Below are 27,026 nucleotides of genomic sequence, written 5' to 3' on the forward strand. Positions count from 1 at the left end.
CCAGTTTAGATGTCCTTCTGTCTATCTTTTTATGCCAAAATTTCAATGGGCTTACCAGCTTCCATCGTTTGCAATTTCTCCAGATCTTGCTGTTTTTGAATTTAACAATTTCTGTATGGTCTATTCTAGGATTATCGGGAAGTCCAAGGATCACTAGGAACTCAGCAAAGCAACAAGCTACAATTATATCCATGTTTGCTAAAGTGTGAGTGTTCTATCTCTTCCTGGTTGATCAATCACAGGCATATTAATGCGTGGCTGAGAGACGTGTAGGGGTCAGGGCTTCAGGTTCCTGGATCATTGGGGCATCTTCTGGGGGAGGTACAACCTGTACAAAAAGGACGGGTTACACTTGAACCCAAAGGGGTCCAGTATCCTAGCAGGCAGGTTTACTAGAGTTGTTAGGGAGGGTTTAAACTAATTTGGTAGGGGGATGGGAACCGGAGTGATAGGGTTGAGGAAGGGGAAAACAGAAATAAATCAAAGATAGCATGCAACAGAGATGATAGAAAGGAGAGGCAGGAGATGAGGCATAATCATAGCCAGTGGGATGAGTTACAGTGCAATAGAGACGTGGTGCACTTAAAACAGAAAGCAACAAATACTGGACTGAGAGTGTTGTATTTGAATGCACACAGCATAAGAAGTAAAATGAATGATCTTGAAACTCAGCTACAGATTGGCAAGTATGACGTTGTGGCCATCTCTGAAACTTGGCTAAAGGATGGCTGCCATTGGGAGTGGAATGTCCTAGGATATACGCTGTATTGGAAAGATAGGTTAGTAGGCAGAGGGGGTTGTGTGGCCTTGCGTATAAGGAATAATATTAAATCATTAAAAAGGGATGACATAGGATCGGAAAGTGTAGAGTCTCTATAGGTTGAGTTCAGAAATGGCAAGGGTAAAAGGACTCTAATGGCAGTTATATACAGGCCTCCAATCAGCAACTGGGTTGTGGATTACAATTACAGCAGAAGATAGGAAAGGCATGTCAGAAGGGCAATGTCATGGTAATCGTTGGGGATTTTAACAAAGTGGATTGGGAAAACCAGGCCAGTACTGGACCTCGAGAGAACTTGTAGAATGTCTGAAGGATGGCTTTTTAGAACAGCTTTTTGTTGAGCCCACTAGGGGATCAGCTGTGCTGAATTGGGTGTTGTGCAATGATCTGGAGGTGATAAGAGAGCTTATGGTTAAGGAACCCTTAGGGAACAGTGATCACAATGATCATGATAACAGCACATTTGGAAAGCGGTGAAATGATTGGACAAAGTCAGCATGGATTTGTGAAAGGAAAATCATGTCTGACGAATCTCATAGAATTTTTTGAGGATGTAACTAGTAGAGTGGATAGGGGAGAACCAGTGGATGTGGTATATTTGGATTTTCAAAAGGCTTTTGACAAGGTCCCACACAGGAGATTAGTGTGCAAACTTAAAGCACACGGTATTGGGGGTAAGGTATTGGTGTGGGTGGAGAATTGGTTAGCAGACAGGAAGCAAAGAGTGGGAATAAACGGGACCTTTTCAGAATGGCAGGCGGTGACTGGTGGGGTACCGCAAGGCTCAGTGCTGGGACCCCAGTTGTTTACAATATATATTAATGACTTGGATGAGGGAATTAAATGCAGCATCTCCAAGTTTGCGGATGACACAAAGCTGGGTGGCAGTGTTAGCAGTGAGGAGGATGCTAAGAGGATGCAGGGTGACTTGGATAGGTTGGGTGAGTGGGCAAACTCATGGCAGATGCAATTTAATGTGGATAAATGTGAAGTTATCCACTTTGGTGGCAAAAATAGGAAAACAGATTATTATCTGAATGGTGGCCGATTAGGAAAAGGGGAGGTGCAACGAGACCTGGGTGTCATTATACACCAGTCATTGAAAGTGGGCATGCAGGTACAGCAGGCGGTGAAAAAGGCGAACGGTATGCTGGCATTTATAGCGAGAGGATTCGAGTACAGGAGCAGGGAGGTACTACTGCAGTTGTACAAGGCCTTGGTGAGACCACACCTGGAGTATTGTGTGCAGTTTTGGTCCCCTAATCTGAGGAAAGACATCTTTGCCATAGAGGGAGTACAAAGAAGGTTCACCAGATTGATTCCTGGGATGGCAGGTCTTTCATATGAAGAAAGACTGGATGAACTGGGCTTGTACTCGTTGGAATTTAGAAGATTGAGGGGGGATCTGATTGAAACGTATAAGATCCTAAAGGGATTGGACAGGCTAGATGCGGGAAGATTGTTCCCGATGTTGGGGAGGTCTAGAACGAGGGGTCACAGTTTGAGGATAGAGGGGAAGCCTTTTAGGACCGAGGTTAGGAAAAACTTCTTCACACAGAGAGTGGTGAATCTGTGGAATTCTCTGCCACAGCAAACTGTTGAGGCCAGTTCATTAGCTATGTTTAAAAGGAAGTTAGATATGGCCCTTGTGGCTACAGGGGTCAGGGGGTATGGAGGGAAGGCTGGGTTCTGAGTTGGATGATCAGCCATGATCATAATAAATGGCGGTGCAGGCTCGAAGGGCCGAATGGCCTACTCCTGCACCTATTTTCTATGTTTCTACAATATGATCAAGTTCACTTTGAAATTTGAGAAGGAGAGACTAAATTCCAATGTGTCGGTATTTCAGTGGAATAAAGGAAATTACAATGGCATGAGAGGGGAACTGGCCAAGATTGACTGGAAAGGGACACTAGCAGGAAGGACAGCAGAGCAGCAGTGGCTGGAGTTTCTGCGAAAAATGAGGGAAGTGCAAGACAGATATATTCCAAATAAGAAGACATTTTCAAAGGGAAGAAGGACTACCGTGGCTGACAAGTGAAGTCAGAGTCGAAGCAAAAGAGAGGGCATGAAACTAAGCCAGAACGAGAAGGGAAGATAGAGGATTGGGAAACTTTTAAAAACTTGCAGAAGGAAACTAAGGTCATTAGGAAGGAAAAGATGAATTATGAAAGGAAGCTGGTGACTAATATCAAAGAAGATACTAAAAGCTCTTTCAAGTATATAAAGGGTAAAAGAGAGTCGAGGGTAGAAAATGACGATATTGTAATGAGAGATGCAGAGATAGTAGAGGAATTGAATGCGTATTTTGCATCAGTCTTCACAGTGGAAGACATCTGCAATATACCGGGACATTCAAGAGTGTCAGGGAAGTGAAGTATGTGCAGTGAAAATTACGACTGAGAAGGTGCTCAAGAAGCTTAATGGTCTGAGGGTGGATAAATCTCCTGGACCTGATTCAGCACCTTCAGGTTCTGAAGGAAGTACCTGGAGAGATTGCGGAGGCATTAACAATGACCTTTCAAGAATCGATAGATTCTGGCATTGTACTGGTAGACTGGACAACTGCTATTTAAGAAGGGTTGTGGACAGCAGAAAGGAAACTATAGACCTGTTAGCCTGACATCAGTGGTTGGGAAGTTGTTGGAATCCATTGTTAGGGATGAGATTACGGAATACCTGAAGGCACATGGCAAGATGGGACAAAGCCAGCGTGGTTTCCTGAAAAGAAAATCCTGCCTGACTAACCTCCTGCAATTTTTTGAGGAAATTGCAAGCAGGGTAGACTAAGATACAATAGATATGCTGTACTTGGATTTCCAGAAGGCCTTTGACAAGGTGCTGCACATGAGGCTGCTTAGCAAGATAAAAGCCCATGGAACCACAGGGGAGTTACTAGCATGCGTGGAGCATTGGCTGATTGGTAGAAAACAGAAGGTGGGAATAAAGGGATCCTATTCTGGCTGGCTGCTGGTTACCAGTGGAGTTCCACAGGGATCGGTATTGGGACCTCTGCTTTTTATGATGTATGTCAATGATTTGGACTATGGGATTAATGGATTTGTGTCTAAATTTTGCCAATTAATACAAAAATAGATGGAGGAGCGGGTAGTGTTGAGGAAACAGAGAGCCTGCAGAGAGACTTAGATAGTTTAGGGGAATGGACAAAGAAGTGGCAAATGATATACAATGTTGGAAAGTGTATGGTTGTGCACTTTGGTTGAAGAAATAAACAGACTGGCTATTACTTAGGTGGGGACAGAATTCAAAATGCAGAGGTGCAAAAGGACTTGGGAATCCTTGTGCAGGATACCCTGGAGGTTAACCTCCAGGTTGAGTCGATTGTGAAGAAGGCAAATGCAATGTTGGCATTCATTTCTAGAGGTATAGAATATAAGTGCAGCGATGTGATGTTGAGGCTCTGTAAGGTACTCCTGAGACCACACTTGGAGTATTGTGTGCAGTTTTGGGCTCCTTATTTTAGAAAGGATATACTGACATTGGAGAAGGTTCACGAGAATGATTCCAGGAATGAAAGGGTTACTGTATGAGGAACATCTGGCAGCTCTTGGGCTGTATTCCCTGGAGTTCAGGAGAATGAGGGGGGATTCTCATAGAAACATTCCAAATGATAAGGGGCCCAAACAGATTAGATATGGCAAAGTTATTTCCCATGGTAGGGGAGTCTAGGACAAGAGGGTACGACTTCAGGATTGAAGGACGTCCATTTAGAATAGAGATGTGGAGAAATTACTATAGTCAGAGGGTGGTAAATCTGTGGAATTTGTTGCCACGAGCAGCTGTAGAAGCCAAGTCATTGGGTGCATTTAAGGCAGAGATAGATAGGTTCTTGAATAGCCAGGGCATGAGGAGAAGGCCGGGGAGTGGGGATGACTGGATGAAGTGGATCAGCCCATGATTGAATGGCAGAGCAGACTCAATGGTCTGAACGGCCTACATCTGCCCCTATATCTTGTGATCTAATAGGTAACACAAGGAAAGAGTAAAGCTGAAGAGATTTGCTGACTGGGTTTTACTTGTCTGCAATTATCTAATCAATTTATTATTTTGTAATCATTGGCAGCTTTTGCTATGAATCTCTGGGAGGGTGGGAACCAAACTGAAGAGATGGAGGAAGAGGCGGTTAAGCTTGGAGACAGTGTGAGAGGGAGGATAGACAGGTGATAGAGAAGGGACGCACTCAGACTGATGTTCAAGATGTCTCTTATTTTAATGCAAGGAGTATTAGGAACAAAGTGACATAGGCTGGAGCGTGGATCAGCACTTGGAGCTATGATGTTGTGGCCATTCCAGAGACTTGGATGGCTCAGGGGCAGGAATAGTTACTTCAAGTGTCAAGCTTTAGATGTTTCAGAAAGGACAGGGAGGGAGGCAAAAGAGGTGGGGGCGTGGCACTGTTGATCAGAGATAGTGTCACAGCTGCAGAAGAGGAGGAAGACATGGAGGGGTTGTCTACTGAGTCTCTGTGGGTGGAAGCTAGGAACAGGAAGGGATCAATAACTCTACTGAGTGTTTTTCATAGACTGCCCAACAGTAACAGGGACATTGAGGAGCAGATAGGGAGATAGATTCTGGAAAGGTGTAATAATAAGGTTGTTGTGATGGGAGATTTTAATTTCCCAGGTATCGATTGGCATGTCCTGAGAGCAAGGGGTTTAGATGGGTGGAGTTTGTTAGGTGTGTTCAGGAAGGTTTCTTGACACAATATGTAGATAAGCCTACAAGAGGAGAGGCTGTACTTGATCTGGTATTGGGAAATGAACCTGGTCAGCTGTCAGATCTCTCAGTGGGAGAGCATTTTGGAGATAATGATCACAATTCTATCTCCTTTACCATAGCGTTGGAGAGGGATAGGAACAGACAAGTTAGGAAAGTGTTTAATTGGAATAAGGGGAAATATGAGGCTATCAGGCAAGAATTTGGAAGCATAAATTGGGAACAGATGTTCTCAGGGAACTGTATGGCAGAAATGTGAAAATGTTCAGGGGATATTTGTGTGGAGTTCTGCATAGGTACATTCCAATGAGATGGAAAGGATGGTAGGGTACAGGAACTCTGGTGTACAAAGGCTGTTGTAAATCTAGTCAAAAAGAAAAGAGCTTACGGAAGGTACAAAAAACCAGGTAATGATAGAGATCTGGAAGATTATAAGGCTAGCAGGAAGGAGCTTAAGAGAGAAATTAGGAGAGCCAGAAGGGGCCATGAGAAGGCCTTGGCGGACAGGATTAAGGAAAACCCGTAGGCCTTCTATGAGTATGTGCAGAGCAAGAGGATAAGATGTAAGAGAATAGGACCAATCAAGTGTGACAGTGGAAGAGTGTGTATGGAACTGGAGGAGATAGCAGAGGTACTTAATGGGTACTGTGCTTCAGTATTCACTACGGAAAAAGATCTTGGCGATTGTAGGGATGACTTACAGCAGACTGAAAAGCTTAAGCATGTAGATATTAAGAAAGAGGATGTGCTGGAGCTTTTGGAAAGCATCAAGTTGGATAAGTCACTGGCACCGGACGAGATGTACCCCAGGCCACTGTGGGAGGCGAGGGAGGAGATTGCTGAGCCTCTGGCGATGATCTTTGCATGATCAATGGGGACGAGAGAGGTTCCAGAGGATTGGATGGTTGCAGATGTTGTTCCATTATTCAAAAAAAGGAAGTAGAGTTAGTCCAGAAAATTATAGACCAGTGAGTCTTACTTCAGTGGTTGGTAAGTTGATTGAGAAGATCCTGAGAGGCAGGAGTTATGAACATTTGGAGAGGTGTAATATGATTAGGAATAGTCAGCATTGCTTTGTAAAAGGCAGATTGAATTTTTTGATGATGTGACTAAACACATTGATGAAGGTAGAGCAGTAGATGTAGTGTATATGGATTTCAACAAGGCATTTGACAAGGTACCCCATGCAAGGCTTATTGGGAAAGTAAGGAGGCATGGGATCCAAGGGGACATTGCTTTGTGGATCTAGAACTGGCTTGCCCACAGAAGGCAAAGAGTGGTTGTAGATCAGTCATATTCTGCATGGAGGTCGGTGACCAGAGGTGTGCCTCAGGGATCTGTTCTGGGACTCCTACTGTTCGTGATTTTTATAAATGACCTGGATGAGGAAGTGAAGGGATGGGTTAGAAAATTTTCTGATGACACAAAGGTTAGGGGTGTTGTGGATAGTGTGGAGGGCTGTCAGAGGTTACAGCGGGACATTGATAAGATGCAAAACTAGGCTGAGAAATGGCAGATGGAGTTCAACCCATATAAGTGTGAGGTGGTTCATTTTGGTAGGCCAAATATGACGACGGAATATATAGTATTAATGGTAAGACTCTTGGCAGTGTGGAGGATCAGAGGGATCATGGGGTCCGAGTCCATAGGACACTCAAAGATGCTGCGCAGGTTGACTGTGTGGTTAAGAAGGCATATGGTGCATTGGCTTTCCTCAACTGTGTGTGTGTGTGTGAGAGGAGTGGCGCGCCCCACTGTGTGTGTGTGAGAGGAGTGGCGCGCCCCACTGTGTGTGTGTGAGAGGAGTGGCGCGCCCCACTGTGTGTGTGTGAGAGGAGTGGCGCGCCCCACTGTGTGTGTGTGTGTGTGTGTGTGTGTGTGTGTGTGAGGAGTGGCGCGCCCCACTGTGTGTGTGTGAGAGGAGTGGCGCGCCCCACTGTGTGTGTGTGTGTGTGTGTGTGTGTGTGTGAGTGTGTGTGAGGAGTGGCGCTCCCCACTGTGTGTGTGTGTGTGTGTGTGTGTGTGTGTGAGTGTGTGTGTGTCTGTGTGTGTGTGTGTGTGTGAGGAGTGGCGCTCCCCACTGTGTGTGTGTGAGAGGAGTGGCGCGCCCCACTGTGTGTGTGTGTGTGTGTGTGTGCGTATGTGTGTGTGTCTGTGTGTGTGAGGAGTGGCGCGCCCCACTGTGTGTGTGTGTGTGTGTGTGTATCTGTGTGTGTGTGTGTGTGTGTGAGGAGTGGCGCGCCCCACTGTGTGTGTGTGTGTGTGTGTGTGTGTGTGCGTGTATGTGTGTGTGTCTGTGTGTGTGAGGAGTGGCGCGCCCCACTGTGTGTGTGTGAGGAGTGGCGCGCCCCACTGTGTGCGTGTGTGTGTGTGTGTGTGTGTGTGTGTGTGTGTGTGTCTGTGTGCGTGTGTGTGTGTCTGTGTGTGTGCGTGTGTGTGTGTGTGTGTGTGTGTGTGTGTGTGTGTGAGGAGTGGCGCGCCCCACTGTGTGTGTGTGTGAGTGAGGAGTGGCGCGCCCCACTGTGTGTGTGCTTGCGCGTGTGTGTGTGTGTGTGTCTGCCTGCCTCCCCCCCCACCCCCCCCCCCACCTTGGAAAAAGCCATGAAAAATCCATCATCATGGATGCACGCACGCACGCAGGCACACACAAAAAAAAAAGCATACGGTGCATTGGCCTTCATCAATCGTGGAATTGAATTTAGGAGCCGAGAGGTAATGTTGCAGCTATATAGGACCCTGGTCATTCCCCACTTGGTGTACTGTGCTTAGTTCTGGTCGCCTCACTATAGGAAGGATGTGGAAACCATAGAAAGGGTGCAGATGAGATTTACAAAGATGTTGCCTGGATTGGGGAGCATGCGTTATGAGAATAGGTTGAGTGAACTCCGCCTTTTTTCCTTGGAGCGGTGGAGGATGAGAGGTGACCTGATAGAGGTGTATAAAATGATGAGAGGCATTGATCGTGTGGATAGTCAGAGGCTTTTTCCCAGGGCTGAAATGGCTAGCATGAGAGGGCACAGTTTTAAGGTGCTTGGAAGTAGGTCCAGAGGAGATGTCGGGTAAGTTTTTTACGTAGAGAGTGATGAGTGCGTGGAATGGGCTGCTGACGACAGTGATGGAGGCCAATATAATAGGGTCTTGTGGACAAGCTCAGAAAAATAGAAGGCTTTGGGTAAACTTGGGTAATTTCTAAGGTAAGGACATTCTCAGCACAGCTTTGTGGGTCGAAGAGCCTGTATTATGCTGTAGGTTTTCTGTGTTTCTGTGAAAGATGTGGCTTTTGCAAAGGGGGTCTTGTGCATGGTGTACTGATATATTGCATTTGGTTGTAAATGCAAGAGTCCGTAGGTTGAGGGGAGTGGGAGGACAGATTAATAGTAAAATGTGGGTGCCAATTGACAAATATGAATGTGTAGGTATCATTGTGATTGTTAACCTAGTTTTAGTTAATCGTAGAGTACAAATGTTGATGCACCTTCCAAAGTGTTTTATTAACTTGTACAAAGTGTCTTCTCTGCTAAACAATCATAATATCTGAATTGCCCCAAAATGAGTCAAGTAAAAACTGGCTTTCAATCACTATTGATAAGTGATTGTTTGCGACGGTAATAATAACTTATGAGACCAAGTCACCTTGATCTCTGTCTCAGAGGCCAATGTCAGGCTGTTTTTAAAAAGGAGTGAACCCTTGCAAGGTGGAAGGTCCCGATGGAGTACCTGGTAAGGCTCTGAAAACCTGTGCCAACCAACTAGCAGGAGTATTCAAGGACATTTTCAACCTCTCACTGCTAGGGGCAGAAGTTCCCACTTGCTTCAAAAAGGCAACAACTATATCAGTGCCTAAGAAGAATAATGTGAGCTGCCTTAATGACTATGGCCCGGTAGCACTCACATCGACAGTGATGAAATGCTTTGAGAGGTTGGTCATGACTGGACTGAACTCCTGCCTCAGCAAGGACCTGGACCCATTGCACTTTGCCTATCGCCACAACAGGTCAATGGCAGACACAATCTCAGTGGCTTTCCACAGGGCTTTAGACCACCTGGACAACACGAACACCTACTGTTGCTGTTCATCGACTCTAGCTCAGCATTTAATACTATCATTCCCACAATCCTGATTGAGAAATTGCAGAACCTGGGCCTCTGTACATCCCTCTGCAATTGGATCCTCGACCTCCTAACCAGAAGACCACAATCTGTGTGGATTGGTGATAACATATCCTCCTTGCTGACGATCAACATTGGCACACCTCAGGGATGTGTGCTTATCCCACTGCTCTGCTCTTTATGTACACATGACTGTGTGGCTAGTAAATTTGCTGATGATACAACCATTGTTGGTAGAATCTCAGGGGGTGACGAGAGGGCGTACAGGAGTACTGTATGACGACTAGTGGAGTGGTGTCACAGCAACAATCTGGCACTCAACGTCAGTAAGACGAAAGAGCTGATTGTGGACTTCAGGAAGGGTAAGATGAAGGAACACATACCAATCTTCATAGAGGTATCAGAAGTGGAGAGAGTGAGCAGTTTTGAGGATCTAACCTGGTCCCAACATATCGATGTAGTTATAAAGAAGGCGAGGCAGCGGCTATACTTAGGAGTTTGAAGAGATTTGGCATGTCAACAAATACACTGAAAAACTTCTATAGATGTACTGTGGAGAGCATTCTGACAGGCTGCATCGCTGGTATGGAGGGGCTATTGCACAGGACCGAAAGAAGCTGCAGGAAGTTGTAAACCTAATCAGCTCCATCTTGGGTACTAGCCTACAAAGTACCCAGGACATCTTTAGGGAGTGGTGTCTCAGAAAGGCAGCATCTATTATTAAGGACCTCCAGCACCCAGGGCATGCCCTTTTCTCACTGTTGCCATCAGGAAGGAGGTACAGAAGCCTGAAGGCACACACTCAGCGATTCAGGAACAGCTTCTTCCCCTCTGCCATCCAATTCCTAAATGGGCATTGAATCTTTGGACACGACCTCACTTTTTTAAACGTATACAGTATTTCAGTTTTTGTACTTTTTAAAAAATCTATTCAATATATGTAATTGATTTACTTGTTTATTTTTTTCTTTCTCTGCTAGATTATGTGTTACATTGGACTGCAGCTGCTAAGTTAACAAATTTCACGACATGTACTGGCGATAATAAACCTGATTCTGATTCTGAGCTATCCAATTTTAGGAATGCCAGTCTGTTATCTGTACAAGAATTGGAATAAGTATAGTGCTGCTGTGAGAATACTTGATGTTGTGCATGGAAACCTTCAAGAGTACCATGCTATGCTGGAAAGTGTCGGTGTTAGAAAAATGTGATTACATTTAGTTCTATTTGATCTTTAAGGGAAAAATCTGATTTTGGCATATTTAAAGTTACAGGGGTTCCTATTAAGGGGCAACAGGATGAATTAATTGCTCCTGAGATGGCTCTTGTTACTGGGCTAGTAAGCTAAATCATAAATTTAACACTACAGGTGGGAAATATTTAAATCATTTTAATGAGAATCTGAAATTTCACAAAGCTAGCATTAATACTGGTGTCTATGAAGCTACCAGTTTATTTTTAAAGCAATCTTGTTACCCAGTGCCCTTCAGGAAAGTTAATATCCTAGCCTGATGTGATATATACAACTCCAGGCCCATGTCCTGCTGAAATATCTTTGCAAGACACTCGGTGTAATGCCAGTTAAACTCAAACCTGCAAAACTATATTCCATTAGCCAATGTACCAAATGGACTGCATAAATGGGAGATGTTCTAAGCATGAGTTTTTGATATTGTTTTGTTCCAGAGCAAACAAACGCAAATCAGAGGACCTAAATGAAGTTGAATCAAAAAATACTGCTGCAGAAGAATGTGATAATGAGCAGGTAATGGTATTAAGTTTCACAAGTGAAACAATGTAGAGTTTTCATTTTCCTTGCTTTTCCTTATTCCTTTTAGTTGCCCGTTGACTCTTGCTGGCAATCCATGTTGTAGCGTTACACTGAAAAGTGCTGAATGCTGGGGATGTCAGAGGAAAATCGCACCCATCAAAGTGATTGCTAGTTGTTATGGGAGATGATCAGTCACTGAGCACAGTTAACAGTTGAACCATGGCTACTGACTGCATATAGACATGATTCAAAACTGCTTGGTGCTGATTTCAAAGGCCTTTTGAATGTTACACCAACTGTTCCATTAATACTATTCCTTTGCTATTAGGGAATGTAGGGTATAAGACCATAAGAAGCAGGCCACTCGGCCCATCGAGTCTGCTCCGCCATTCAGTCATGGGCTGACTCAATTCATCTAATCATCCTCTCTCCCCTGCCTTCTCCCCATACCCTTTGATGCCCTGGCTAATCAAGAACCTATCTATCTCAGCCTTAAATACACCCAGTGACTTGGCCTCCACAGCCACTCGTGGCAATAAATTCCACAGATTTACCACTCTCTGACTAAAGTAATATCTCCACATCCATTTAGAACTGAGATGTCCTTCAATCCTGAAATCGTGCCCTCTTGACCTGGACTCCCCTACCATGGAAAATAACTGTGCCATATCTAATCTGTCGCACAAGTATGTCTATTGCCATGGAATTTAGAAGGTGCTGAAAGAAGTACATATTTGATATAAAAAGATTTTAATACAATGTCTAGTGCCACATCATCCATTTGGAAAATTTGTAGATTTAGCTAGTGTTAGTCTAGGTAGACTTATTTTAAATTGAGAGTGCTGACAATCAAGGCTAAATAAGTTTGATAAAGAGGACACTGCAGCATATTGTTCAATATTTCATCAAGTCACTTCTGTCCCCTTTACATGAAAAACTAACTTTCCTGCAGTGATTCAACAAGCTAGTCATGTGCTTTAAAGAATTTCCATTAAAGTGTTGTCCTATTTGCCTGGTAATTCTAGATGAGATTACATTTCATCTTTTTGTAATCAGAATTACCAGTTTTGTCACCCTATCAGCAACAAGCAGGATTTCCCAGTGGCTGACCATTTTAATTCAACTGCCCATTCTTATTCTGATATGTCAGTCCATGATCTCTATTGCCAAGATGAGGCCACTGTCAGGTTAGGGAGCAACACCTCATAATTCGTCTGGTTAACCTCCAACCTGATGTCATCGATTTCTCTATTTTCTGGTAATTTCTGCCTCCTCCTCGCCTGCCTGTCACCTCCCTCTGGTGCCCTTCCTTCTTCCCCTTCTCAGATGGTGCACTCTCCTCTCCTATCAAATTCCTTGTTCCTTGGTCCTTTACCTTTTCCATCTATCATCTATCAACTTCTCACTTTGTTTCCTTCCCTCCTCCTCACCAACCTACCTTCCCCCCCCACATAGTTTCACCTATCTCATGCTAGCTTGTACTCCTTCCCCTGCCCCACCTTTCATTCTAGCTTCTTCCCTCTTCCTTTCCAGTCCTGATGAAGTCAGCCTGAAATGTCGATTCTCTTCATTTCCATAGATGCTGCCTGACTTCCCTGAGTTCCTTCAGCATTTTGTGTGTGTTACTATAGTTTTAGTATATTGCATGTGAATAACGAAAGTGCTCATCTGAAGATTTCTTGTTGAAGGTCTTACTGTTTTGGGGTGTTCTCCATTTTTAGGAGCAAGAGGAAAAGAAAATAAAAGTTGAATCAGAACAAACGTGAGTGTCTTGTTTTTGTTTTCTTTTTTATCAGTTTATACAGAATTTAGCAATGACTTTATTATAGTCGCATGTTGTGAAGTGAAACAAAATGCTAGTCATCTCCTGAGAAACAGAATTTAAAGTTTTTATGTTGATTACCATTCATCAGAGTTAGAAAAAGTTAGGGATGAAATGTTTAAGGTTTTGAGAAACGCATCGGGCAGTGTAGGGAAAACATGGGAAGTTCTGTGGTAGATTAAACGGTAGGCTTTGAATGACAACAGTAAAGATGAATAACACAAGCTATTTCTGGAGAGGCATAGTAGGGGGAAATACTACCAGGAGGAAACAAAAACAGTGAATGCTGGAAGTGAGCTATAACTCTGGAATGCTGATTATCTATAGTTGTTTCAATGTGAGTTTTAACGTGGCTGTTTAGAAAGTGGCCTGGCTGGGAGCGAGACATGAATAAATACTCACACTTCAAGTAGGATCGGGCAGAAGTGTGTAATGTGATGAGAAGGGATTAGGTCTGGGTCTTCCCTCTAAGAAGGGGTAGTAAGTATTTTTGATGATATGAGAATGGTGATATTTGGTGCACTTTATGCATTGTCGAAGGGCCATTTTAGACTCATTATGAAATCACCTTTTGGAATTGTAAGCATAAGGGATAACCCAGGGGATAGAGCAGCAAGATGCTTTGATGAAGGAAAAGACCTACTTGGTGGAACTGAGGGAACATTGCCGAGGAACTAAAGCCAGGTAGTTGGAAATCTAAAAATTTTCCAGAAACAATAGACAGAAGGGTGAGGAGATTATGATTTAGGTGAGAATACTGAGGCAGGGAGTAGCGCGAAGTAATGAGTTGGATTTGAAAGTAATTGCCCTGATGTCATGGATCTCTTGTAATCCAGAAAGAAAAGTATGCAGGTTTAAGTTGGAAGTAACCCATCTTCAAATAATATTTTATCTTTGCTGTAAAAGGGATGAAAATTGTATTAATGATGGTGAGAAATGCTGCCTCATCACAGGAGCATGAACAAGTATTTATTTTCCAGGCTGTTTAGTGGGATTGAGGCTACCTCTGACTGCAAACCCAAAAGTGAACAAACTCCTAAGGTGAGTAGGATCAAAGATGGGATTAGTACCTGGGGGGAAGGACTTTCAGTCAAGTAATTACACCTTAGGATAAGGTAAACATAGAAACCCTACAGCACAATACAAACCTTTTGGCCCACAAAGCTGTGCTGACCATGTCTTTACCTTAGAAATTACCTAGAGCTACTCTTGGTGCTCTAATTTTCTAAGTTCCATGTACCTATCCAGGGGTCTCTTAAAAGACCCTATCATTTCCACCTCCACCACCATCGTCGGCACCCCATTCCACGCACTCACCACTCTCTGTGTTTTTAAAAAAAAACGTACACCTGACATCTCCTCTGTATCTACTTCCAAGCACTTTAAAACTGTGCCCTCTCGTGCTAGCCATTTCAGCCCTGGGAAAAAGCCTTTGACTATCCACATGATCAATGCCTCTCATCTTGTACAACTCTATCAGGTCACCTCTCATCCTCCGTCGCTCCAAGAAGGAAAGGCAGAGTTCACATAACCTGTTCTCATACAGTATGCTCCCCAATCCAGGCAACATCCTTGTGAATCTCCTCTACACCCTTTCTATGGTTTCCACATTCTTCCATGTAGGCGACCAGAACTGAGCACAGTACTCCAAGTGGAGTCTGACCAGGGTCCTATATAGCTGCAACATTATCTCTCGGAAAGCTCAATAATTTAAACACATGCTTCATCTGAAATGAGTCCTATGTCAGAAGAACCTAATTGTTTCTGGATATTTTCATAGAGACAGGAGACAGTTCAGTTTCATAAACCTGTTTTTCTGATCAATAAGATCATGGCTATCTCTGATCTCTGACCTGGTTCCTTAAACTTACCATTTCTCCAACCTCCTTTAAAAAGAGAATTGGGGAAACGTAGGTGTATGAAATTAGGTCACAAACACAGATTTTAAATAAATGATCACCTAGGGTCACATGTTTTGGGAAAATCTTTCAACTTTAATCAGCTTTTTGCTTCCTGAAGGGTTATCTTCGCTCCTAATAAAAACCTTGAATGTGTAGAAAAACTGAACTCAAACGGTGAAATGATTATTTACCTCATCAGTTCCTTAATATCTTGAAAATTTCAATCAATTTGCTCCTTGACCTTCGAAATTCTTGGGACCACAGACTTAGTGCACTTTTTATGCAGTTGTTTTATTGTGTTGAGGGGCTGCAATAACTATTTACAGATAATAAATAACATTTGTATGTCCACACCCATGTTGCAATATCAGCAGCACAGCAGAACCAATTTTTGCCTTTGAAAATATGTCTTCAAATAAAGTTTTTTTTGTTGTCTGCTATGCATTTGATGGTGGATTTGGGTTTAGCATTTAGGATTCAAATGCTAATTCAATCTGAAATCAGGGTCTTAAATCTAAACTAAAGAAACTGGAAAAGTATGAATTGCATTTGAGGTGCATTGGAACATTATAATTTACATTGAATATTTATTATTTTTATAGGCATAAAACCCCAGTCATGAAAGTTCAGCTGGGGCAGACAAGATAGTTAATGGTAGCAGATCAAAGGAAAATATTTAACCGTTGCTAAAATAAGCTGCAAGCTTGAGAATTGGGAGAAGTTCAGATTTCAAAGGAGGACCAAAATATTTGATACGGAAAAAAAAGAAAATGTATAGCAAGAAATATTAAAAACATGTAATTGCTTTTATAAGTACATGAAAAGGAAATTACAAGGTTAGGAAAGAGGTGTCCTATGCAAACTTTGCCCTTGAGGAAGAAACCATAGAAAGCCTGTCAGAGAACTGCAGGTTTGGTGTGATTGTGCAGGTGAATGAATTTTTTTTTAAGTATTAGAGAACACAAAGCTAATGATTCCCAGGGTTTTGAGAGAGCTGTGTTTATGAAAGTCAAGTTTGAACAAATCTGCTATTTTATGAGGTTGTAATTAACAGGATAGATAATAGGGAAGCAGAAGAATACCTTATATTTGAACTTTTGTAATGTCTTTGAGAGGTGTTTATTAAACTAGAGCACGTGGAATTGTACATGAAATAATGTACAGATATGGACTGAGGAGTTGTTAATGGGAAAATCTGAAATAAGTATGCCAGTTTTAGGTTGTATAGGAAATTGAAGCAGAATTCCGCTCTACACCACCTCATGACATTCATTGTTGATCTTTTACATCGGTGCCTCTTCTGTACAAATCCAATTGACCTTAATTCCCTTTTTTTAAAAAAAAAAATATCAATTGTTTATCTACTTGCGACTCCAAGGCACCCGTTAGATAGGAACTTCCAATGAATCACTGCCTCAGTGAAGAAACTCTTCACCAAGACGCAATGAACCTTTGGAAGCTATAAAGCCTAATTTTTTTGAGACTGTATCCTAGTCAAGAGACACATTATCTCTGCATCTACCTTGAAAAGATCCAGAAGAATTTTGAAAATTTCATTGAGATTGCCCTTCTCCTTCTAAACGAAAGCCTGCTATTCCAGGAATCAGTAAAGTGAACTTTTGCTGCACATCAACAATTGCAGATGTATCCTTCAGTCTCAACCAGACTTGAATACAATCATTTTAAGTATGGTTTACCCTCTGTATCAAAACATGAAATAAATCCCCTTGCAGAAAAAGGCCTGCATACTCTTTGTCTTCCAACTGTTGTACTTGCAAGTTTATTTACAGTAGCTGTGTGTACAAAGACCTAGCTTATTAGGCCTCCTCTAGTTAGGGCCAACCATGGATGTTGTGTCCTAGCTGTCTAGATACGCAAGGCAGGGCAGTACAATATGTTGCCCATGTAGCAAGTTCCCCCTCTCCATGCGTCTGATGAATGCAAAGGAAGGGCAGAGACCAATACAGGTTGGTACCAGCAGTGTCTCAGGAGTTGCCAGTCAACATTGGAGTCCTTGGGGACTCCAGCTCCAGATTTTTCCCACCGGGCTTAGTAGCTAAGCCACACGTGAAGGCAAGGAGCTGGACTTGGTCGTCAGAGGCTATTGAGTCACATGTCACTGGGTGCTTTTAATAGGTAGCAGAAACTTGTCCTCACAACTACTCCCAGCTATAACAACCTTAAGGAACAAAGATCTATTAAACTCTATTAATCTCTATTAAATGGGCTAGCTGATTTTTCCAGATGATGTGTTATTCTATTAATATTCTAATACATTTTTAATTTTAAAGATTTTACATGATAAGTTTTCAGTTAGTTCAGTAAATTTAAAGGGAATGCAGGAAACAGTCAGAAAAGTTTCTAGATAGTGTGGCCAACAGAACCATGAATGAATGGGGATGGGGCCCTGCTGAATGGAAATTGAACTGTTACCTGATAAACTGAATCATTGGATTTCTGAATAGTCGGGTAGTGGATTATCATGTTCAACTTTTTCCAGGTGCCTTTGAAAACCAGCACCTTGTGGAATATATACAAAATGTAGATTGATAGATTTTTTGCATGAAGTACTTCCTCTCACTTTATGAATGGTTTCACTAATGTCATTAACACATTAGGTTGCATCTTCAATTTCTGTTGTTAAAAACAAACAGCAAGCCACATTCCATGCATAGAAATGAAATGTACTGAAATATCAGTAATGTGCTTTACCTAGTCATTTCAAATAATGACATTTTGCTTTAGAAATGTGTGTATCTATTTCGTAAAGTGAGGCACTGCTGGGTTAATGGAAATGAGGCGTGTGAAATTATGCTGAGGTGAACGGCTAGCTGTGAATTTCTTGAATGACGCAGCAGCAAGGGGCTGAGGGGATTACTTCTGCTGTTAATTCTATGTTCTCACTCACTATTTTTGCAGACACCACCTCCCAAGTGCACAGATTGCAAGCAGCTCTTGGATGATGCAGATCTCAAATACTTCCAGGGGGATCCTGATGATGCAGTGAGTAATATGTATTTGTCATATTTGACCCCCAAATATCAAGGGAATGTTCTTCTCTGGAAAGACCATTGTGTAATGTCCACATACAATCGTTTTCTGTTGAGTCACTGGGTAGCAATCTGCAGCAGATCTCAAAGTAGCTTAGAGGGGTTTGAGTCCAGTTAGAAATCCTAGTAATCGACAGCCATTGATGCATAGTTTAATTGATTTATCGTATTATAGACTAACTGGGCATAAATTTCTACAACTCAAGTATGTCCAAGTTCACTGAGTATTAAGTGGGGAAGTAATGCACACCTGACCATTTCCTTATGTAATGAAATTTCTATCTATCAGTATTACTCCTTGTCTAATAAAATGAAGCTATGAGCCTATCTTGCATTCAGTAAATATTTCTGTTAAGCTGGTTGCTAGTGGTTAGTTAAAGTCCCTCTTAGGACTCCGATATCATCTACAGAAGGGCCTTTTTGTTCTGATAGAAAAGATTTCCAATTTATGGTTGAAAAGAGAATGATCTGTTCGAGGTGAATAACCTTATTTGAACACAATAGAGAAGTACTTGAACTGTCTTTGTTCAATGTCATTATCTCTGACCTATTGCTGATAATACATAAGGGGCAGGGGTGGAGAACAGGATTGAGACCTTTTGAGTCTGTGAAGCTGTTGGCTTATATCAGGGCTGATTTGAATCTCTGGTAAAGTGGAGGTTTGATGTTCTGCGATACGTGAGGTTGAGGCAGAGCAATTTGCATTTCATTTTACTCTACAGTATCTATTGATAATCTTTCCATGCCATTGATGTCTGTAAACTTGACTATTCCAATGAATCTCTTGTGACTGCACAATTTTAGGGGAATTCTAACCTGTTGATCATGTTCTGTTTTGCGCAATGACCCACAGATCTGTATGCTCATTGACCCCCACAGATTGCTTGGGCAGAGCCCTGAACTTCCACATGCCTCACTAACTTGCCTGATTATTGCTTCTTGACTATCAGTGAACTTCATTACTATACTGGTGATAGTGCCCTTGGCTGCTAAGGCTCTTAGTCCTGGGATTCTATCTACAAATCTCTTTGCTCCTCCCACCTCCCCTCGTTTAAGTCATTGCTCTATACATGTCACTGGTCAAAAAAACATTTGGTCATCTGCCTTTGTCCTCTGTGATTCAGACATTATATAACACTGCAGTGCTAAAAGTGCTCAAGGAATATATTATTACATGTTAAGAAGTAGGAAGAAACCAGAAGTAGTGCTTTTGGAATTGAAGAAGGCCGCTGCTTACACGATTCTTGTGCACGGCCACTAGTATGTAGTATTTGAAAAAGTGCTTTGGAGTTGGTTGTTTCTCTGAACTGTTTGGATGGTGGTAAGTTTCCACAGCATCAATTGGAAATAAATTAATGCCGTGCAAAATCTTATTGATTCAACAGTTGGAAGAGCCCGAGATGTTGACTAATGAGCGTTTGTCACTATTTGAAGGAACAAACGATGAAGGTTTTGAAAGTTATGATGACTTGCCTCAACATAAAGTTACTTTCTTCAGGTCAGTAAGGGTGATAGTGATGATATAATGCAACTGTCAGATCACCCAGTGGTGTAACCTCAGACCACTTTGGGTGAAATTGTTTTATAATGTGAAGCAGCATAGTTAATGCATGTACAATGAAGTAATATTTGTTTTATAGATCAGTAGCACAAGGAAGACCAATGAATTATATTATTAAAAAAAAGTTTTTTTACGTTTGCACTTTCATTCCAGCTTTCTAATAAGGTGTTAATTGTTTTTTTTAAATGGCTATTGTCTTTTCAGTATTTATGATCGGAAAGGCCACTTGTGTCCTTTTGATACTGGCTTGATCGAAAAGAATGTGGAGCTGTACTTCAGTGGTGTTGTAAAGCCGATCTATGATGATAACCCTAGCCTGGATGGTGAGTGAGTTCCCTTTCAGATGCCTGACCCGTTGATGCTTTATACAATATGGACTTGCTCCAGGTACTTCAGCCCCAATACAAGGAATAAGTTTATCTTTTAATGCTGAATTAGTTAGCAAATGTACTTCCAGAATGAGCCTACTTAGTTACTACCATGTCATTTAAAGGGGAAATTCTAATGTGAATTCCTCCTTATCTGTAATGTGTTGCTATGAAGTACATTTCCTTATCTCGCTTTGATCTGGGCTTTTATCTTGTTTCGTATATTGATGCAATTGGTAAGATATGGTTTAAAACTTCGTTCTAATAGCTCTTGAGTAATGAGCTTTTTGCCACATGAGTTTCTGTTGTGCAGACACTCTGACAGTGATGATAGCTTGTTATAACTTAATCATTTTTGAGGACCATTAATAGTTAATCACCTTGCTGTGGTCTGAAGTTGGATACAGGCAAAAATCTTAATCAAAATCTTAAGTTTTCTTCCCAATGTGATTTGTTGAATCAGATGGATTTTAATTACAATCCAGCTTTGACCATGTCTGGTCCTCCGGATTAGTAGAACAATAGTTTAGTTGCTGTTACAGTTACTATACTTTGGAGCAGCAGTTCCCAACCTGGGTTCCATGGGCTGCTCAGTTAATGGTAGGTGCACATTGCATAAAAAGGTTGGGAACCCCTGCCTTGGATGAGTGCTGAAAGAGAGAACTCTGTCCACTAAAGTGTTGTGCAGTACACTTCCTGGGAAGTGTTTCTTTCGACTTTTAAATAACACTTTAAATGAAACCAAATATTGGAAGCGACCACACCGTTCCTGTCTTTTCACGAGGTGACTATTTTCCAAAATCAGAGTAGGCATTATGCCTGACTGAAATGCTAGGGTTAACATCTCCTTGGTGGTTTTGAAGTTTGACTTGCTTCCATATGCTTACCTCTATCCTGTTGGCTGTTTGTGGAGTGTAACCAATATTGGGTTCATTAGAGTGCTTCCATTCATGGAAACATGGTGTGGTATGATAATGCACAGTGGGAAATTAGTCTTTTTTTTTGTTTGTTCCCTCTTACATAGGTGGAGTCAGAGCCAAAAAACTAGGACCAATAAATGCCTGGTGGATAACCGGTTTTGATGGTGGAGAAAAGGCTTTGATTGGGTTTACAACAGGTAAGGAAACAGTAGGGCCATTAATGCTTCAGTTTTGGTTCTGATCTAAAGCATATAGTTTTGATTTGTGCATCATTGTGTAGCAGATTTGAAAGATGAGGAATTTGCAACAACGATTAGATGATTTTTTTGGTGTTTTCCTTCAGGCATCTGCTGCAAGTTTTATGACTTGCGTCTGGCTATTTGTGCAGCAGATTAAAGTGTTTGACAGGGTTGTGGATCCATTCAGTGAGCTCAGGTGAGGCAGTGTGAGCCACAGTGAAGTTGGCTAGGGCAAGAATTCATGATACAAGTTAAGTGCTGATTGGTTTAGTTGTAATCCTAGCTGTATCTTTATTTCAAAGTACAGTTATTATTAAAATATGTATACCATATATAACCTTGAGATTCATCTTGCAGTCAGCTGTAAAACAAAGAAACAGTAAAATTCATAAAAACAAACCCCCACACCACAAATAAATCATGCATCCAATGTGCGAAAAAGAAAAAGACGTTGTGCAAACAATCAAAAAAAAAGGAAACAATTCACAGAACATGAACCACAGATCCTGTAAAATAAGTCTACAGCCATGTAACCAGTTCAGCGCTGCAGCCAGTCCAGGAGCCAGGCTGAGTGCTGAGCCAGAGTAGCGAGCAGAACGCTAGTCTGTCCTCTGCCTCAACATCTTAATCTTTTAAATCTGGTTCGAGGCTTAAATCGGTCAAACGTTAACTCATTGTCCGCCCTTGAGCCCAGGCCCCATCGCTTCAGTCCAGTCCTGGACCCACGCCAGCAACAGCTGCCTCAGCTGTACCTGCATTCTCAAAATTTCAGGGTACCGCAGAACACCTCCCAGCAGGAAATTACAGGCTGAGGATTGCAGTGATCGCAGTCCGGAGGAAGTATATTTAGTCAAATTGTTAGTAGTTTCATTTGCTGCCAGCAAAGCTTGGCTGTGTTTTTGTAGAAAATGTTCTGTTTCTTCTTTGGAGTTGGTGATTCCATCTTGCTTGCTTTCCTCTCAAACATTTCAAAGTTGGACTGTCTTACAGAGGTCACTTTCAGCCATGCACTAAATGTTCTACTTTGAAGAGTATTAGATGTCCTAGTGTGATGGCAATTGTTGTACATGATTCCTTGCCTTGTCTGTAGAGAGTTTCTGCTGACTGGAATAAAAAATGGTAATCCCTGGCTGATTGTTAACCATTGTTGTAACTGGTGTGAGTTGCAGTTTCTTGCTGATGTGATGCTCTGCTAAGAGAGGAATATGGTACAAATGGATATCTAACCTGGTCTGGGCTTCACTTATTAGCTGGTCAAATTTTGTCTTCTCTGCAGATCATTGGTTCATCATACCTGCAGGCACTGGGTGATAGGTTTATTTTCTCTGCAGTAATTTAAGAACTTTGTGTTAATATTTTCATTACTAGTGTGCAGTATTACATGCTTATACTGAATTGCTGAGCCGAAACTTGGCGGCACCTTTCACTGCCACCTGATTTCTACCCTTTTAATGTAAAGGTACTGGCACATTTGTTTGGATTTACATCAACACCAATTTAAGCAAGGTTGTGGGGGGGGGGCGGTCTACAACTGTGTCACTGAATAGTTAAGCTAAGGGATGTTGAAAACAAATTTAGCTTCCTTGAGCGCCTCCTTTATTTTAGTAATGGGCAGTAATAGTTAAGGAGTATTTTAGGTGATCTGATAACATCGAAGTGTTTCTTCCATTTCTAGCATTTGCCGATTATATATTAATGGATCCTAGTGATGAATATGCAACCATCTTTGCTGTGATGCAAGAGAAAATCCACATAAGTAAAATTGTTATAGAGTTTCTACAGAATAATCCTGATTCCACTTATGAAGACCTGCTAAACAAGATAGAAGTAAGTACTGCGCTAAGTTAATTTCAAGAAAAACCAGCAGAAAAATGTGCTGTGAGACCTGTTATAATCAACCCAGTCAAGAAAGATTAACCACCCTCTTAATTGGTGTAAGTTACAGCTCAGAAAGTGTTCCTCCAAGGACTTTTAAAATAGTGAGTAGTTTTGCCTCCAGCCATTTATGATGTGGAGTTATATACTCAGTTTCCTTTGTCAGTGTATTTTTCCTCCTCCTCTTGCCCCTGTTATCTAAATCCATGTCCATTAGTTTTTGATAACTTCTAAGATAGGACCTTCCTATGCTGTCTGGGCTTCTCCATAATTAAATCCACATGCAATGTCCCCTGATCCAAAGAAAGATTTCCCAGAACGATTTCCCAGCCAAGCCAAAACCTTAGTAATAAATGTGAGGAAAATATGAAGAAAAAATCCCTTGCCCTGGGATAGATTGCTTATGTAATTTGTAAATTATTTCAAATTTTACAAAATCTTTAGTTGTGTTACTTTCAAAACAGTGGCAACTTGCTGTGATTAAATCCAAAATTTCTTTTGACAGACTACAGTGCCTCCCGCTGGACTGAATTTCTCCCGCTTCACCGAGGATTCACTGCTGAGACACGCTCAGTTTGTTGTGGAACAAGTGGAGAGCTATGATGAAGCTGGTGACGCTGACGAACAGCCAATTATTATAACTCCTTGTATGAGAGATCTGATCAAGCTGGCTGGTGTCACTCTTGGAAAAAGGTAATTACTTTGATTAGAAGTTTGGGGGAAAAATATTAAAGGAGCAAAATCCAATATATCTGAGACCTAAAATATTTGATTTCTTGAGCTGGAGAAACAAAATCGTGTCCAAAACATTGGAGAGATACATGGCAGTAGAGAAATGGGATGATCCAAGCAGAATTCAAGACCCCAACCCAGCTATTTTTTCCATCCCACAATGGGTGGGTGCTTCCTGATACTGAGGGTTAGTAAAAGGTGAGTTCTGATTGGTTGACTTACCTCATTAGATCTACGTTGATAGAATCCTTTTGGAAATACTGCCCTTGCCTGTCAACTGCTTATCAAATTTTTGCCATGATGCAATTGATGTCATCCTTTCCTTTGTGCCTCTACTTGCCATTCAAGGCAGTAGTACTTTACTAGATGTTTGCTTATCATAGCCACATAGGAAGTATTTTAGTCTGAAGAGATGGGATACACAGGTCTTTCAGAATGGCCTTCACTTTGGCTGTTTTGTTTATAGACGAGCAGCAAGACGACAAGCTATACGTCACCCTACCAAGATCGATAAGGACAAGGGGCCTACAAAAGCCACTACCACTAAGTTGGTATATCAGATATTTGATACCTTCTTCTCTGAAGAAATTGAACAGAATGACAAAGATACTGTTTCAAAGCGCAGGCGCTGTGGAGTGTGTGAGGTATGTGCTGTGTGAATCAATGTTGTTGCTTGGGGTGTATTATATTTGGTAGAACAGTCTATGACCATTTTACAGATTAGTGGTATTTATGAGGAGTTTATTGGAAAGCTAGACTGTATCCAAAACAAACAACAACACAAACAATGTCCTTTTTTAAAGAAAGGGGCTTCCCTTCCTCCACTATCAACTCTGCTCTCAAACGCATCTCCCCCATTTCACGTACATCTGCTCTCACTCCATCCTCTCGCCACCCCACTAGGAATAGGGTTCCCCTGGTCCTCACCTACCACCCCACCAGCCTCCGGGTCCAACATATTATTCTCCGTAACTTCCGCCACCTCCAACGGGATCCCACCACTAAGCACATCTTTCCCTCCGCCCCCCCCCCCGCTTTCCACAGGGATTGCTCCCTACGCGACTCCCTTGTCTATTCGTTCCCCCCATCCCTCCCCACTGATCTCCCTCCTGGCACTTATCCTTGTAGGCGGAACAAGTGCTACACATGCCCTTACACTTCCTCCCTTACCACCATTCAGGGCCCCAGACAGTCCTTCCAGGTGAGGCGACACTTCACCTGTGAGTCGGCTGGAGTGATATACTGCGTCCGGTGCTCCCGTTGTGGCCTTCTATATATTGGCGAGACCCGACGCAGACTGGGAGATCATTTTGCTGAACACCTACGCTCTGTCCGCCAGAGAAAGCAGGATCTCCCAGCGGCCACACATTTTAATTCCACATCCCATTCCCATTCTGACATGTCTATCCACGGCCTCCTCTACTGTAAAGATGAAGCCACACTCAGGTTAGAGGAACAACACCTCATATTCCGTCTGGGTAGCCTCCAACCTGATAGCATGAATATCGACTTCTCTAACTTCCGCTAATGCCCCACCTCCCCCTCGTACCCCATCCGTTACTTATTTTATACACACATTCTTTCTCTCTCTCTCTCTCCTTTTTCTCCCTCTGTCCCTCTGACTATACCCCTTGCCCATCCTCCGGGTTCCCCCCCCCCCCTTGTCTTTCTCCCCAGACCTCCTGTCCCATGATCTTCTCATATCCCTTTTGCCAATCACCCGTCCAGCTCTTGGCTCCATCCCTCCCCCTCCTGTCTTCTATCATTTTGGATCTCCCCCTCCCCCTCCCACTTTCAAATCTCTTACTAACTCTTCCTTCAGTTAGTCCTGACGAAGGGTCTCGGCCTGAAACGTCGACTGTACCTCTTCCTAGAGATGCTGCCTGGCCTGCTGCGTACACCAGCAACTTTGATGTGTGTTGCTGTATCCAAAAGCAACTTTCACTTTGAGATCATGAAGTAAGAAATTAACAGGGGCCTCTGTTGTCATTGGTGTCAGTCTGTCCATCAAATACACATTGCAGAAAAATTGTTGCAGGCCAGTCATATTTATGTGAATATAAGCTGTAGTATCCTGTATGACATGTAACTGGGGGAAGGGTCTCTTATCTCCTTCCATCGGTAGTGATGTTGACATATGAGGCTGTAATTTTAAAGAAGAATTAAGAGGACTCGAAGAATATAGCCATTTATTGTTTGCTCCATTACACAGTATTGTTTTAAATTATTTTGAAATAGGTTTGTCAACAGCCTGACTGTGGGAAGTGCAAAGCTTGTAAGGATATGGTGAAGTTTGGGGGCTCGGGTCGTAACAAACAAGCCTGCTTACAAAGAAGGTAAAGATAACTTGTTTCATGATAGGATATTAAATTAGTGTCGTATGAATGAAGGGACGTTTTTCTGCTAGAGACTTTCATGGCTTTGGTTACTGATGATTCATATAGACTTAATAATTTTCTAAAGATTAAGGAATATCTGAATCAGTGGTTTTCATAGAATTGATTTTGTGGCTATAATATCGTTTCTACCTTTTGAGGTATACTTTCATGGTCAAAGAAACGGGCAAGCTGCAACCTGAGTTCACAGACAAGGAGTTTGTTGCAGTTCATTTGCTGGTTTTGGAGACGTTGATGGGTTATAAGTGGAGGGTGAATAAGATATAAGTGTGTTCAATCAACTAATAGTGGTGCACTGTGTAAAACTGATGGAAAGCAGCTCCTTTAAAGACGAAAGCTCTGCTTGATCATGCAGTGTGAAAGTGTGAATAAGTGCTGTATGTTTTTTTTTAAGGTGTCCAAATCTGGCTGTGAAGGAGGCTGATGATGATGAGAATGATGAGGATGATTCTGAGATAATGGACAAAGCTTCTCCTAAAAGAATGTTGCAGGGTAGAAAAAAGAAACAGTCAAAAAGCCGCATCTCTTGGATTGGAGAGCCAATCAAGGTAAACCGTGTTTAATTCACAATATTGGTCTGAAGCCGGACACTTGGACTTGCACCTACTCAATTCTGCACTCTGTGTTTCGTTTGAGTGAGGAGTTTCTCTGTTTCTGCTTTAGTGGAGTCTTGAAACCACAAAGAGCTCTGATTTATGATGGCTTCGTGCCTTTCAAATGTCCCCAGTGTAATTAATGTACATTGAATTTGTGCAGACTTTCA

At 42.2% G+C, this 27,026-nt stretch overlaps 1 protein-coding gene across 1 annotated transcript in view; it reads left to right on the forward strand.

Annotated features, from left to right (window-relative positions):
- The window catches only part of dnmt1 (DNA (cytosine-5-)-methyltransferase 1), a 75,067-nt gene that overhangs the window by 16,369 nt on the left and 31,672 nt on the right, over positions 1 to 27,026 (forward strand). The window contains exons 5-17 of the mRNA XM_063035879.1: positions 130 to 205; positions 11,315 to 11,393; positions 13,121 to 13,161; positions 14,202 to 14,262; positions 18,042 to 18,125; positions 19,558 to 19,670; positions 19,938 to 20,056; positions 21,126 to 21,218; positions 22,936 to 23,087; positions 23,641 to 23,828; positions 24,334 to 24,511; positions 26,106 to 26,203; positions 26,658 to 26,811. Of these exons, the coding sequence (XP_062891949.1) occupies positions 130 to 205; positions 11,315 to 11,393; positions 13,121 to 13,161; positions 14,202 to 14,262; positions 18,042 to 18,125; positions 19,558 to 19,670; positions 19,938 to 20,056; positions 21,126 to 21,218; positions 22,936 to 23,087; positions 23,641 to 23,828; positions 24,334 to 24,511; positions 26,106 to 26,203; positions 26,658 to 26,811 (1,436 nt within the window). The remainder of the gene's footprint in view (positions 1 to 129; positions 206 to 11,314; positions 11,394 to 13,120; positions 13,162 to 14,201; positions 14,263 to 18,041; positions 18,126 to 19,557; positions 19,671 to 19,937; positions 20,057 to 21,125; positions 21,219 to 22,935; positions 23,088 to 23,640; positions 23,829 to 24,333; positions 24,512 to 26,105; positions 26,204 to 26,657; positions 26,812 to 27,026) is intronic.

The sequence above is a fragment of the Mobula hypostoma genome, chromosome 29 (genome assembly GCF_963921235.1).
Source record: "Mobula hypostoma chromosome 29, sMobHyp1.1, whole genome shotgun sequence".
In the NCBI taxonomy this organism is placed as follows: Eukaryota; Metazoa; Chordata; class Chondrichthyes; order Myliobatiformes; family Myliobatidae; genus Mobula; species Mobula hypostoma.